Genomic DNA, 14815 nt, shown 5'->3' with positions numbered 1-14815 from the left:
ATACTAAGCCCGGATCATCTAGCCACAGGACCGAGTATTTCACTACCCCCTCGTGCCTCCTCGAGGCATTCAGGTGGAGAGCTCACCTCAAAACATTGATACTATAGAGCAAAAATAAACTCTCTCATAAATGTGTGGCTGAGAGATGTGAAGATAGAAGAAGATCCTAACTCACCTAAGGTCAATCCCCAGCACTGCCCTGGAAAGGCTCCACATGAGGTGCATCCAACGTGGCTAGTATTAAACTTTATCCTTTTCGAAGGATGTTCTACTGGGAGATCTATGTCCAGTCCTTCTAAAAGAAGGTTTTCTTATTCCCCTTCTTTATGAACAAACTTTCTAAAACAAGTAATCTCCAGTATCGGGCGGAAAGGGAATCCAACAAAATTTTCTAAACTTTCAAAAAAATAACAGCATGCTTGTTAAAGTGTGGAAAAGCCCACCAGATAATTCCATCAATTACATTTTCTGGGGAGGAAATTTCAGTAACGTAATGATATTTACATTGATTTTTTGTGAACAACAAGACTCAGATGAAACAAAAGCAGAAAAAAGACATTTTCCATTTTGACGTGAAGTAATACTTTCTAAATTTATTTATATGGGACTACAGAAAATGGGTCAGCCCTCCGACCATAACCCTGAAGATTGTCTGCATGTGTGTAACTCTGTATTTAGTGGTCTTAAAACTAAAGTCAGCTTAAGCTTCAGAATGTGGCTCTACAGTAGAAACTTCGGAGTAGGTACAGGAGCCAGTCTCTATCTTCAACCCATCATCTTTAACTTTTGTCCATGAAATCTTCCATACCTCAAACAAACTTTGCCTGCATCAAGGGAGAAATACATCTTTTAAGTTCTGAAAACATTTCTATACAAAAAATAAATCAGAAGAATGTCCGGTTCTGCTATAGGTTGAGAAATTAAGGAAAAAAATCACTACCACCGTCCCAAAGTTCATTTGCTGCACTAAAACATTAGTTTTATTACTAGATAGTGCAATATGATAAACCTAAGCAGCTTTAAATGCAAATTCCAGGCCACATAAAAGAGGGAGGTTGGCATGTTTGGTAATCCAGCAAGCCGTAATGAAAATTTGATAAGAAAATAAAATCACTGCGAATAGCAGACAGTTTTCACATCAGCCCCATTCCAACACACACTAGGAGTTGGATGTGGCTTGATAATTCTGCGCTCTCAGAAATAAGAAGCACCAAAAACAGATGCTATTAAAGCGGGTAACCAATAAAGTTGGCAGGAATGTTAGACTACTGACTCAATCTCAGTTTAAATTTCCAAGAGTGAAATTGCGTTGCTCCACTGGAACATGAAGTTACGTGTATTTCATGACATGGTGAAGCATAGTTTGAACTGGTTTATGAGTCGGGAATAGTAACTGAAGAAGGCATCAACAACAAGGGAGATAGTATGTCCACAAGCCCTCCCCTGCCCTGCCTGGCAAAAAAGCTTTCGGCAGAAACCTATTCACTACTCTACCGGAACATGTTCATGACTCCTAAAGACAAGGGGAGAAAATTAGTAGGGCTTATGCTTTCTAATCCTGTATGTCTACAAGTCTTTCAACTAAATTATACATCGAAAAGTGCCCTGTCAAAACTGAAGATGAAAAAACCAAATAAAATTGGAAGAACATATAAAACAGTCTACCTCACTGGTTGGATGGTCCTTTTGGCAAGCATGAGTGTCAAGAAAACAGGGACCAGTGCAGCACATAGATGCTTGAGGGTATGCCCACTGACAATATGATGAGTCCATTTGTAAATCAATTTGTCCTCTGCTTCCTCCACTTTTGCGATCAGATAAAATCCTGCATTCAAATGAATCAATTACATGACAAATCTGACCGAATGACCTAGACTAGATTCCATGTTCAAAGATCATCAAGAAATTCCCCAGATGCCAATCTAAACCTGCAGCCCAGAGCCAATAAGTAGAATGCGTGTACATAGGTGGCAACAAGATGGCCATTATAGGGATCGCAAGGCAAGGAGCAAATTGGACTAGTGCATATGGACGGAGGTCATCAAAAAATCTGCAGCATAAACAAAATAAATGAATAAATACTCAAGAAAATTTATACAATGAAACTACAAGGTCCAAAGCCAGTTTGCTTGCCTCCAATATAAAATGCTTACTATACCCGCCAAAATGAGGGGTATAATAGATATCCTCCCCTTCTGCTCATCAATTCTTTCAATGATAAAGATAGCAACGATGGATGTAAAAGCAACAGTCATCTGTGGAAGTCAACGCAAGTTAATGCATCAAGACAACTAACATTAAGCAAGTACCACAGCTGGCAACCACAGTCAGCAATTGACATGGAGTAAAATTGTAACTTAACAACAAAACATTTGATAATAGTTACAAGTAGTCAAGAATCCTTCTGTAAGACCCCTAGGTTTCCTGCTGTAAAATATTGATTTTGGGGTTTGTCTGGATGAAATGAAAGATAGGAGAGGCAGATAAGGACCATCCTCCTACATCTATCATGGAAGAGGGGGATCATAAAAATCATGGCATCTTTTTATAAGCAGAAGTTTTGGTAAACAAGGAGTTGCAGGGTTAACTTCCAATGTGCATTGGAACATGGTATAGGAAGTAGATGAGACATTTTCCCATCCCCCTCCATGCAGTAGCGCCAGGGTTAGTAATATCAAATATCAGATCAATGATATACAAGTACTAGACTGGCATCAGCCAAGACCAATTGAGATCTGATACCAATCCCATTGAACAGCCAAGGGTGAAAATTATTTTTGTTTTAGATTATAAAGCAGAAGCAAATACATCCAATTTGGCACATTCAGGCAGCAGCAAGTTTGATCCCAAGGTTACAACCCAAGGTAGTTGGAGCCTCATGCACTGAGATGCACTTTTTATATAAAAAGGAAAATAATCAAAACCATTAAAAAATATAAAACATAAGAAGGAAAACACATAGTGGTTTTGAATAAACAAAAAATGGATATGAAAAATACATTTAGTAATTATTGCAAGGATAAAACTACTACTGAAAATTGGACTAAATAAAGAACCAGTTTACCACAATTTTTAATGCTTTCAGGCACACACATGATACAGCACTCACTTTTGAGAGGCATAAGCCTTGTTTTTAAACTTCAAGAAATTCCAACCCCCCCCCCCCCCAAGGGAAAAGAAGAAAAAAAAAACCCAAAAGGGGAAAAAAGAACTTTTAGAGGCATACGCTTCATAGGCGTCTTCAAAAATACTTAAATAACCACAAACAAATTGTAATAGATAAATGTAATTATGCAGATTTGTTATACCTCAATAATGAAAGGAGGTTGCAGACTAAGGGGGAAAAAATCTCACAGAAGTGGCTCATTTTGTAGTGAGGAAGAAATTTTATTGGATTTTATATCCATGAAGAAGCTTAGCTTACCGGCAAGCGGTCCCATACCAGTCTTGCATCATCTGGCTTAAGGTGGTAATAGGATGAACCAAAAGCAACAGCAGCCACACCAACAAAGAAACATGTCCAACCCCAAACTTCCCCTTGCAAGCTATTATACAAAAAAAGAAAGTCACAGTCATACCTAATGACTTCCAAAAACTAGGTCTTTTTTTTTTTTTTTTTTTTTTTTGGGGGGGGGGGGGGATTGGATTTGGTTTGGGGTTTGGAAAAGAAGCCAAAGAAATAGCATACCTTAGCTTAAAATAATTCCCATGATGGCAGAGTATCAGCCCTATCAGTCCAATTACCAGGAATGGAAAATTTGAGATCACATTCAATGCATTAGGTATCCCTGGAATATGATAGGCTTTTCAGTATCACATAGCAAGATTGAAAGGAAAAATAAATAAAGAAATAAAGCATACCACAGAAATAACACAAACAGCCAAATGCCATCTCCCTTCATTCATACTGAAAAAAGAAAATATCACCTTACATTTATCAAAATACCTAACCCATAGGCGTAAGAGATATTCCACTATCAATTATCAAACCATCATAACAGCAGCAACCAGAAAAATTAAAGTTGTTGAATGAAACAAAGAAGAACCAAAAGCAAGATTGTCAAAAACGACTGTATGAATCCTTTCCTTGAGACATCAAATGAATTACTTCAAAGTACCAAGCATAATCCCTTTCCTGTCATTAATGGAATTCGAAGTCAAAGTCCTATTCAAGAAATGAACTTCTAAATGTCATCCAAAACTTCACTCACGATCTATCATGCTATGGTAGGATTGGAAAGGAACTGAGGTTCTGTCAGGGGTATGTAGAACATATTAAGAAAGTAGGAAAAATATATGCAATAAAATTGGAGTATAAAAACTAGATATCTTTACAAAACTCTATTCAATGTTTGACGCAAATATATTTCTACAGTCCTCAAATTAACGGTGGGGTATGGCATTGGCCATTCATTAAAAATTTAGAACGAGTTTCTCTCTTTCTGTACAACATTTACAACGCCAATGTGTATTTAAGTAAAGTGAATGACAGATGCAAATGGATCAACGAAGAATACTCAAATACTTATAACATGAAATAAAATAATAATTACTATAATACAATATTAATGAAAATAAGTTCTACTCAAATAACACCCCCATGAAAAGGGAGGTACCAGTCATATGGTTACTTGAATGAACCTATTCAACTACTCTATGGTAAAACTGAACCATAATCATTTGGTTTAGGCCAAACCAACCAGGTCCGGGGGTTTTATTGGTTCACCCAAAACCAGTCCTAACTTAGCCAATCCAAGTCTGATCAGAAGTAATTAATGCATTTGAACAGAAATTGAAAAGCATTATCCATTCAGTCACAAGTTACAACTATCATTTGAAATATTAGAATATATTATTTCAGTCAATAAATTAGTTCATCGATTGTTAAATCCTTAAAAATGCAGTTCATGAAATAGTCAAGAGTCTAAGTCCTCCGGGACAGATTTCCAATGGAAGTATAAAAAAGGGCTAACTGTAAGTATTTTGAATAAGTAGAAAAATCTAATTAAATTTCTTGTCTTATGCTAATAGCTGTGAAATGCTTTGGAGCCTAGTGAGATGCTGATGTCGCCATGGATTGATTTGGGTTAACCCACTGCCAATGCTGCCAGGAACCTTGAAAAGAACCAACTTCAAAAGCTGAAAATTAAGTTTAGTTTAGTGGTGTAGCCATGCCAATAGCTGTAAAATGCTATGGAGGCCAGTGAGATGCTGAAGTAGCCATGGATTGGTTTGGATTAACCAAGGGCCAATGTTGCCAAAAACCTTGAAAAGAACCAACTTCAGAAACTGAAAATTAGGTGTAGTTTAGTGATATCAGGAACTTAGGTTTATGGGATTTAATGTAATTTAGGACTGCAGTTCGGACCAAATTCTAGAGAGACAAAGGGACTGCTGTCCAAAAATAGGACAGAATTGACAGCTACACTATTAGACCTGAATGATGGAGTTTTGGATCGAGTTTAGGAATTCCTAAATGTTAGGGTTCCAAAGCTGCAAAGATGCTGTAAGCCTGTAACTAGAATCCAGTATGGCATCTGCTGAAAGGATGAAAAAACCCAAGTCTGAAACAAAACTGATGGTGAGAAGTACCTGATTTTGGGGTTTGGGGGTTTGACGGGGTCGACTATTACGTGATAGAGGAGAATGTGTTCTCAAAGTTTGGCCCAATTATGATGGACATAAAGGATTTAGGGTTACTAAGAATGAATTAGGGCTTGATGGTAACTAAGGTTCTAATGGACAGACTGGGGTATGAAACTCGTATTGAAGGTGAGAGAGGATACAGAGTAGCCTCCAAAGATAAGACTGGCTGGTGGATGAATTACCACGAGATTGTATGGATATGATTCACCTGGTGCCCTCTAGACAGCTAGGATATGACTCACCTAGTGTCCTCTTGGATATCAATCACCAAACCCACCGATATGCCATACCAGCCAAGGTTCCCAAGATGAAGAAGAAAACAGCAACAGCAGCCAAGGTTTAAATGAAAGGACAGCAACAGCAGCCAAGGTTTAAATGAAAGGTATCGAGTACCGTATCAGGTGGGTGATTTTAAGAGAATGACTATTGCATTGTATCATACTGTAGCAGAGATACATATTGGATGATGTGAAATTGCATTGAAATGGTCAAGATACACATGGAAATTCACTTTGGTACAAAAAACAATGTGTGTATGTTTTAACAAGTATCATGCATAAAACTTAAGATAAAGAATCATGTATAAACAATTAAATGCATTAAAACAATATTGTTATAAACAACGAGGCTTCCTACATATTGTGATAGTTTATAGCCATGAAGAATATCAGAGTATGCAAAGGATGATGTTCTAGAACCCTTTGTTAGTTTATTAGTCCAAATGCATGAAAAATCAAACAAACGAAGATTTTAGACTCTTGGTTGAGAGTTCTTCATTTCTGAGAATGAAAATGGTCTTTTATTGAATGTATCAAAGTATCGGAATACATGAAGATGCATCCAGCTTTTTCAGCCGATAAGTATTAGTGCAGCCACTGAACCTATACTAGATGTGTCAATGGATTCAAGATGTTTCAGCTGCATCATGTCATATCAGCCCATAATGGCCGGTACAAATTATCTTTTAAAAATAAAGCCATGTATTGGTATGTATAGCACCTATAGTGACCAAATTGGATACATATTAGCCCGTATCACAATAATGTATCATATCAAAAGATAAGCAGCTTTTCTAATCAGCAACTCTATTAATCAAGTCTCCTTATACATCCCATTTATGAGGTAGGCCTTAGCAGCCTTAATTATAACTTCTGATTACAAAGGAAAGCTGATTTCCCTATCTTTAAGGGATTTCTACAAAACAATTAACCGTCTAGTCAACTTTAAATCAACCTCCTACTTTTAGGAGGTAAGAAACCAAAGCTTAAAACACTAAGGGAACCGTTCAATGCATGGAGGCTAGGTTGTTGCCACAACTTAACAAAATAAAATAAATAAAACATCCTACTTGGCCTTCACTTAAATAAGCTATTTTGGTACTTAAGACTTACCTTCCCCCATTTTAGGCCCAGAAAGATGCCCAATGCAGCTTAAACCCAAGGCATTAAGGGCTCATGACCAAAGTAATCTAACCCAGGCTTAATTCCACCAGAATAAGCCCAAATAAGTGTTGGATCTGCAACATGCTGACCTAAGCCCTGCCAAGAATCCTTGATCATACTCCTATCTCTTACTTACATCATTTATTATCAAGATTGTGCAGTTTAATTGTGTTCTCACCTCTCTGTAATTCTATCTACTGAGAATTCTAATTCTGTTGCAAGGACTGAACTGGTCCCAAATATTATTTTTGCCAGATAGAATGTAATGCAGACCCAGTGCCAAATTAGGATATTTCCCTTAATAGACCTAGGGTTGGGTCATAGAGGTATCGGGCCTTCATTGGATGGGTTTTCCATCTAGCCGGCTAACTTACAACAACAACAACAACAATAAGCCTTGTCCCAACTAAATGGGGTTGGCTACATGGATTCTTGCCCTCCAATCAGTTTTGTTCGAGGCCATGCTAGATACAAGGCCTAAGCTATACATATCCTTTCTCACCACTTATCCTAAGGTTATCTTAGGTCTACCCCTAGCTCTTCTAGTTCCTTCAATATGGATTATATCAATTCTCCGTACAAGGGCATTTATAGGTCTCCGTTGAACGTGGCCGTGCCAATGGCTAACTTAATGGACAGAAAACAAGGTACATGAGTTGAGTATGAAAATTGCCACACCTCTTCTTTTTTTTTCTTTTTTTTTTTTTTTGTTGGGGGGGGGGGGGCGGAGAGTGTAGGCTTTTGGCTAGTCCTCATTAGAGTTGGTACATATTATTTAATTACTCCTTATTAGATTGACGCATGTTATTTAATTAACCCTTATTGAGGCTGATGCATGTTATTTAATTAGTCCTTATTATAGTTGATGGGGAGTCCTTGTAAGGGTAAAATTATAAAACCCAAGTCCAATTAGAATTTCTATTTTAAGAAAGTTGCTAGTTTCAGTTTCTAATGCAGTTAACAGTCGAGGCTGCCCGAGGATTTAATATTTTCAAGGCTATAAAAGCTACCCTCGCATGTAATAGCTAGTCAAAGTTTTCAGATATTAATAAAACAGTTTTGGCAGCCAATTGCTTTCCTATTCTTGAAGAATAATATGCTCCAGAAGTGGTAAGGTATCCTCAGGAGCTCGTGTGAAAGGGTCTCTAGTGAAATCAAGCTGAGATTCCTCTACGGCTGTGAATTCAGCATGCAATCAGATCAGTCCAACACTACTCCAACTCCCCCCTCCTGCGTTAAATAAGGCTTCTACATCCATTTAAGTAGCAGACAGCATAACCCATCCCCTTCCCTACCACCTTTTCTTATTCTTCTTGAATTTCCAGACTTCCTAAAGCCCTAAAAACTAGACACACCACATCTTCCAATTTAGCCATCCAGACCTAACCAAACTTGCAGGATCATAAACCTGTATCATCATTTCTCCTCCAAGTTTCAGCCCATTCTGAACTGCCAAACACTAGAAACATCCAGCCATAATTCCAAAGCTAACTAAAACTTCAAGCTAAGGTTGGTTTGGATGAGATCTTGGAAGAACTGGCCCTCATTCAACTGAGGCTAGATCAGGATATAGGATCCTTAGCAACATAATAACATAGGTAAAGATGATAATATGTGATAGCATCATTTTTGCACAAAACATGTGGTATATACTATGTACCAAGTAAAGCATCCATCAATCAAACAATCCTGCCTTTGGGACACTATGGGCTCACTTGGAAAGAGAAACTCAAACATGGGTAGGGGAAATTTTGTACTCTTCAGGTAATTCAGGATCCTGATGGTAAAGCAAAAAGAAGATGGACCTAATGATCAAATCAAAGAAGAGATGGTTTTTTCTGAACAAAAGTAGAGTTAGAGGAAGGATATATATATATATATATATATATATATATATATATATATATATATATATAAACTATCAGAACCATTAGCCGTTGATTTACTGAGAACTGATTGGGCATTTTAGTAATTATCAGAAAAATCAGGCCTTCGTTACTAAGAACTGAGTGTTCTCTTTTCTATTAAACAAGAGAACAGTAGAGCAAATGAGAAAAGTTTGAACAGCAACCTGCTGAAGTTACGAAGGCATTGCCTAGTTCTACCAAGTTAAGCCTTGCCTAGTTTCAAAACCAGCATTGCCTAGTTCTACCAAGTTAAGCCTTCTGAAATATGAGGTAATCGGTCCATATATTGTCATGTACAAAAATAGCCTAGTTCTACTGCGTTGAGCTGGATAGGTTTAAAGCCTAGTACCTACCTGCTTCTTAGTTTTCGTGCTCCTCTTGAGGTCCTCCAGCAATCGTCCACTTTTCTTTCCACCAAGAGGTCTATGGTTCTACTTGTTTTTTTAAGCAGAATCACCATACCCATGGCAACTTGGATCCAAGTGGGCTAAAGTGTGTGTTTGTTGGCTACTCTTCCACCCAGAAGGGCTATCGGCGCAACCATCCACCGACCATTGTGTGGTTATACCATGAATGTGATCTTTAATGTACCTGCTGCCTTTTTATCTACAGCACCACTCTAAACCAAAGGGCCTGTTTAGTGAAGATATTCCTCTTGTTTCCTTCCTTTCTCCTCTTACTTCAGCTCCTTTAGTTCAAGGGAAGATACAAGTACTAATAGCCTATGGTGAAAGTTTGGGATTGGAGATGTTCCTCTTGTTGCAGCCTTTCTCCTTTTACGTATGCTCCTTCAGTTCAAGGGGAGATATAATTTACTAATCAGCCTATAGTGGAAGTGTATGATCATCAAGATCACAAGACACAAGCAGAAACAGACACTGCCACAGCGGAACCAACTCAACATAGTCAACCACCACATCCTAATTGTTTTGGTCCACCTGGTAATCACATTTGAGTCTCCTAGCAGCTCTGGTCAATACCTTAACATACCCATGGCTCTCCATGAGGGAAATAGATCTTTTACTTAACAGTGATTGCGCTTAGGTGATTTCATACAACTCTTTTGCCCTTCACATCATGCTTTTGCATCTTCTTTGCCTTTCATTTCTACAGACCATAATTAGCAGGAGGTTTCTACAGACCCACGGTGGGAGGCAACCATGGTCGAAGAACTGCAATCCCTGAGGAAAATGTACCTAAGTCTCGGTTTGTCATCCTCCTCACAAAAAAAATGTGAACTGCAAATGTGTATTCACTGTGAAACAGAAGACGGATACAAGAGTGGACCAGTACAAGGCTAGGCTAGTTGCTCGAAGATTTCTTAATTTTAATTCTTTAGTTGGGTTTGATTTAGTAGAGTTGGTGTTGGATTTTAGTCCTAGTTTGATTAGGTTTCAAGTTTCTTTGGTCTTTAATTTAGCTTTTGTTTCAGTTTCCTAGCATAATTGTTAAGGCAACGCCTGGGTGTCCGGGCGCCCTCTAGGATAATGCACCGTCGCCTTAAGTCATAAGGCGGTCACCTCAAGCGCCTCGGACCCCAAGGCGACCACCTTTTTGAATTTTTTATTTTTTTTATTTTTTAAAAACCAAATCAATGATGTCAAATTGACGGCAGAGAATCAATTGGCAATCAGAACATAATGATCAATAATTAGTAACCTATTCCAGTTTAAAAAATAGCATGTTGAAGCCTAATGATCTCTACCTAGGACCTTGTTTGCTGAAAAACCAATTCTTCATTCTTGTTTTGTCTTATTCAAAATAGAAGGTTCATTTTCTACCCCATAAAAAAGAATAGAAGCTTCATTATCATCAAGACAGATGAATGCATCAATATATGCCATAAGGATGACTAGAATATGATCTTTTTCTTTTCCATAATACATGTTCATTTATAATCACAGCCAAAATAACACTTAAAATGCCTTGAAACGCCTCAACCGCCTCAAAAGCGCCTCATTGACTTTTCGCCTCACCTAGCCTATACCGCCTTGCATCGCCTCATCACCATGACAACTATGTTTCCTAGTAGTTTCCTATTGTAATTTATAAATACATACAAGGCATATCAATAAAGCAGATTATACAGTTGAATTTATTATTCTCTTTTGGCATATACAGAACCTAGAAAAGTTCCACTTCTGCAGGTCTAGAAGAACCGGCGCCGCAGCAGCCTGGAAGAGCTGCTGCAAATTACCTAGAAGAGTCATCTTCCTCCCCATCTCATCAACGTCTGCACCATTCTTCATTAGACCCCCAACCCCCAACCCCCAACCCTCTAAAGAAAAAAAGGAGCGTATATATAAAATTCCTCCTAGTTTCTTAAGTCAGAATACTAGAGGGGAATTCTACAAGCTCCAATGTGTGCTCCATGGTTTAAAGCAATCAACCCGTGCTTGCTTTAGGGGATTCCATAGAGCTAGGGTGTCTATAAGTTACAATCAAAGTAATCTTGACCATACCTTTCCCATCAAGGAATCTGGTTCCAAGATTGCTTTTCTCATTGTTTATGTTGAAGAAATCATGGTCACTGGCAATGACACAGAAGCAATCTCACATTTAGAAGTTTACCAGGGTCATGTATTTGAAACTGAGGAACTCAGTAAGTTGTGTTACTTCCTTAGCGTCGAGTTATCCCCACTCCAACAAAAGAGTTTCTCTCTCAACGAAAAAGCACCTTGATCTCTATTTGAGGTGGGAACCAAGGTTGTGAACCTTTGGAAACAATTCTTGAAGCTAATACTCATCTCTTGAAGAATGGTGATCCTCTAGATAAAGGAAAATATCACTTGCTAGTTGGGAAACTAATACATTTGTCTCATATTCATTAGAAGTTGCCTTCACCATCAGCTTTGCTAGTCAATATATGCATGATCATAATTTCACACACTTGGAAGATATATCCTATAAAAAGGGCGTACCCAGTGCAAGACTCTAGCGCCTGAAGAGAACCATAAAGTAAGCAGCCTTGGCCTGCTTTTGCGTAAAGGCTGTTTTAAAGCTCAAATTCATGGCTACTTTGTCATAGTGGAGCAATATTTACTGTTGCACAAAGATATATTATTTTATCTACTGCAAGGAAAGCAGTTTTCTCTTTCAATGGCCAACTGCAAGTCAAGGCCTTTATACAAGCAGATTGGCCAGATCTCCAGAAGATTGACAATCTACAACTAGCAATGGTAAAGCTGTGCGAGGCAATTTGGTTACTTGAAAGAGTAAAAAAGAAAAGGCTCTTGAAGCTTGATCCATGCTGAAGCTGAATTTGGTGACATGCCTGATGGCACTTTCAAGTTGATGTGGCTCCATGGGCTATGAAGGATTTGATCTCCCTGTTCCTTCACCAATGATGCTGTAGTGTGACAGGAAGTCTGCCATCAGCATTCTTCACAACCTAGTTGGTGGTTATCAAACCAAGCATGTGGGAATGATCTTCATTCTAGTAAGGAAGAAGGGTGAATATGTATTCCTTTTGGTAAGTCCAGCAATCAATTAGCTGATATGTTGAGTTGTAAGTAGTTATCAGCAAGTTGGGCATTTATGATATCTAAGCACCAACTTGAGGGGAAACCCAAAAATATACAGATAAAAAGGTAAATCTGTCCATAGGGGCACCCTAGTACTTATCAATCACTTACTATAAATAAAGTAGTATTTCTTTCAAAGGGCAGTCAATCTTTTCACCGCAATCAAATAGATCAACCCACAACAATTCTATAAACTAAGTGGCATTTGGATTGTAAAACTATGAAACAGAAAGTCAGCTACAGTGTTAGGTTCCAATGGTTTCACAGGAAGATTTCTTAACAGGATGAAGTTGAGGGTGAGAATCTCTCATCTTATGATGGCAATTCAAATCTCCAAGCTCCAAGACTGGAAGAAGACTAACAGGGAAAAATCAAACTTGCTGTTACTTAACCCAACTTTATGTCAAAACAGGGTACAAAAGCACCAGGAGATGTTAACAATAAATAAACAAAACAACAGAAAGAAGAGGAATCAAAAGAATAAAAAACAAGAAAAACTCAACAGAGAAGGAAGGAGGCAAGTATATAATACCTGGAAGAAGGAACAACTCGACCAACTTGGTAGCAGAGAACTCCAGAATCAGGAGGTAAACCCAACCCCTTTTTTTAATTACATTATTATATATTATCTCTTGAGTCAGACTACATGCATGTATTTATAATAAAGAAATTGTACTGAAGCAGGGAATCTAGAAAACCAGGATACCACCCGTCAAATTTCTACCCAGCTTAAATAAATAAAAAAGGTTACAATATCATCCAGCACCAACCCTTATTAGATCAAAATATCAGTTTGGTCTAGGTACTCCTCAGTCTGGGTTTCCAGATTGGGTCATGCCACTCCAGCTGCAACAGTAACTCTGCATCAGCAAGGAATGTTGGCATTAAGACTTTCATCTGCATTATTAGTACAAATTCTTGGAACAAGGTAGGCATCAGGTAGACGACTGGTAACAGATTTTAGAAAATTCTTTACTTGGATCTGACAGAATATTTGAAGCAATGTTATTTCAGAGATATTAGCCCATGAAGACCAGGAAAGATGAAAAGGATTCATGTCCCAACCCAGATTGTCGGTTAAGGCTGATTATAATGGTAAGTCAGGAACTTCCATAGCATTCATGAAAGGCTAGACAAGTAATAGCAAAACAACAAAAACAAGGCTCTGCAAGTAATAGCTGGCAACTGTATAACAGACAACAATGACCACAACATGGGTGTAATTTCAAACAATGGCACCTAATGAGACATACGGTGCTTGTATATATGGAGTCTAAACACAGCAAATTTCTGAAAATGGCCTATCATATATCACATATCGTATCATAATCATAAACTTAGTAAATATCAGTGTATAACCAGGCTACCATAACCAACCTTTTTAACAGGCTCTTTAACTTTTCCAACCTTCACAATAAAGTTTTCTCATAGTTTCACTTATTAAACCCAAGAGAAATATTTGATCTAGTAATTGACTACGAACCTAATCATTATACAATATCAGTTCCCAAAGTTAGGGTTTCCAATAGAAAGGTTTCACTTCAAAAATCCTACTTATGACCCCAAAAGAACATTAAAAGCAACCAAATAAGCAGACTCCAAAATTACAAAAACCAATTATCTATACTCAAGCAAGCAAATTATGCACTTCAAGAAGAAGAAAAAAAACCCGCAGATCTTAGAAGAACTAGAATGATGGCTCTCTAAAAACTTCAGAATTAGAAGTATTAAACATACAAAACCCAACAAGCTAAACTTCAAGGTTCAATCACCATAGAACTATTCCATCCATCCGCCCATCCATTTCATTAAATCAACCGATTAATTTTGAAGAATCTCATAATACATGAGCCAGAAATCTTAATTAGAAATGAAGAAAGAGGGATGCAACCAAATAATACCGAAGAATTTGCGTTGATCAGCGAAGTCATGGTATTCTTGAGACTGGGGGATGGCAGGAGTTACGATCATCAGAACTATAAAACACAGAATCGCAACTGCCCATACATACATAGTTCGTTTCTTCATCCCTTCAGGAGAGAGACACCAGAAAGCTTCGCGGATACAACAAGGATTTCACCGTTACAGAGTTTATTTTGCTCTCTTCTTCTTACCCTGACAGGGTCCTCTTCCTCCCAAAGTACAACTGTTCTACTCAAAATGAAATGACGAATAAGTCCGCATAAATTACAGACTTTGATGTGCATACGTGTATTGCGCTCATTCGTTCGACTGGGTGGACCCTTTTTTTTTTTTTTTTCTTTTTGGGTCAATATTCGACTGGCCACATAGCAAT

At 37.9% G+C, this 14815-nt stretch overlaps 1 protein-coding gene across 1 annotated transcript; it reads right to left on the bottom strand.

Moving 5' to 3' along the window:
* Positions 1–417: 417 nt before the first annotated feature.
* LOC149010944 (uncharacterized) lies at positions 418–14610 on the bottom strand. Its single transcript, XM_089163343.1, has 7 exons — positions 14421–14610; positions 3689–3788; positions 3425–3545; positions 2134–2255; positions 1929–2050; positions 1666–1825; positions 418–824 (listed from the first exon to the last, which is right to left on the bottom strand). Exons 1-7 carry the CDS (start codon positions 14545–14547, stop codon positions 701–703), a joined length of 876 nt encoding a protein of 291 aa, XP_089019469.1. The 5' UTR covers positions 14548–14610; the 3' UTR covers positions 418–700.
* Positions 14611–14815: the final 205 nt, after the last annotated feature.

Source organism: Hakea prostrata, chromosome 7 (genome assembly GCF_041222555.1).
Source record: "Hakea prostrata isolate BN-2017 chromosome 7, UWA_Hpros_2, whole genome shotgun sequence".
In the NCBI taxonomy this organism is placed as follows: Eukaryota; Viridiplantae; Streptophyta; class Magnoliopsida; order Proteales; family Proteaceae; genus Hakea; species Hakea prostrata.
This window is presented reverse-complemented; position numbering and strand designations above follow the sequence as displayed.

Excerpts from the sequence above, each read along its gene's own strand:
- LOC149010944 (XM_089163343.1), bottom strand. The coding sequence starts at position 14,547 with ATGAAGAAACGAACTATGTATGTATGGGCAGTTGCGATTCTGTGTTTT. Across the intron at positions 2,051-2,133 it reads GTAAGCATTTTATATTGGAG|ATTTTTTGATGACCTCCGTC; the intron begins GCAAGCAAACTG and ends TTTATGCTGCAG. Across the intron at positions 1,826-1,928 it reads TTATTGGCTCTGGGCTGCAG|GATTTTATCTGATCGCAAAA; the intron begins GTTTAGATTGGC and ends ATTTGAATGCAG.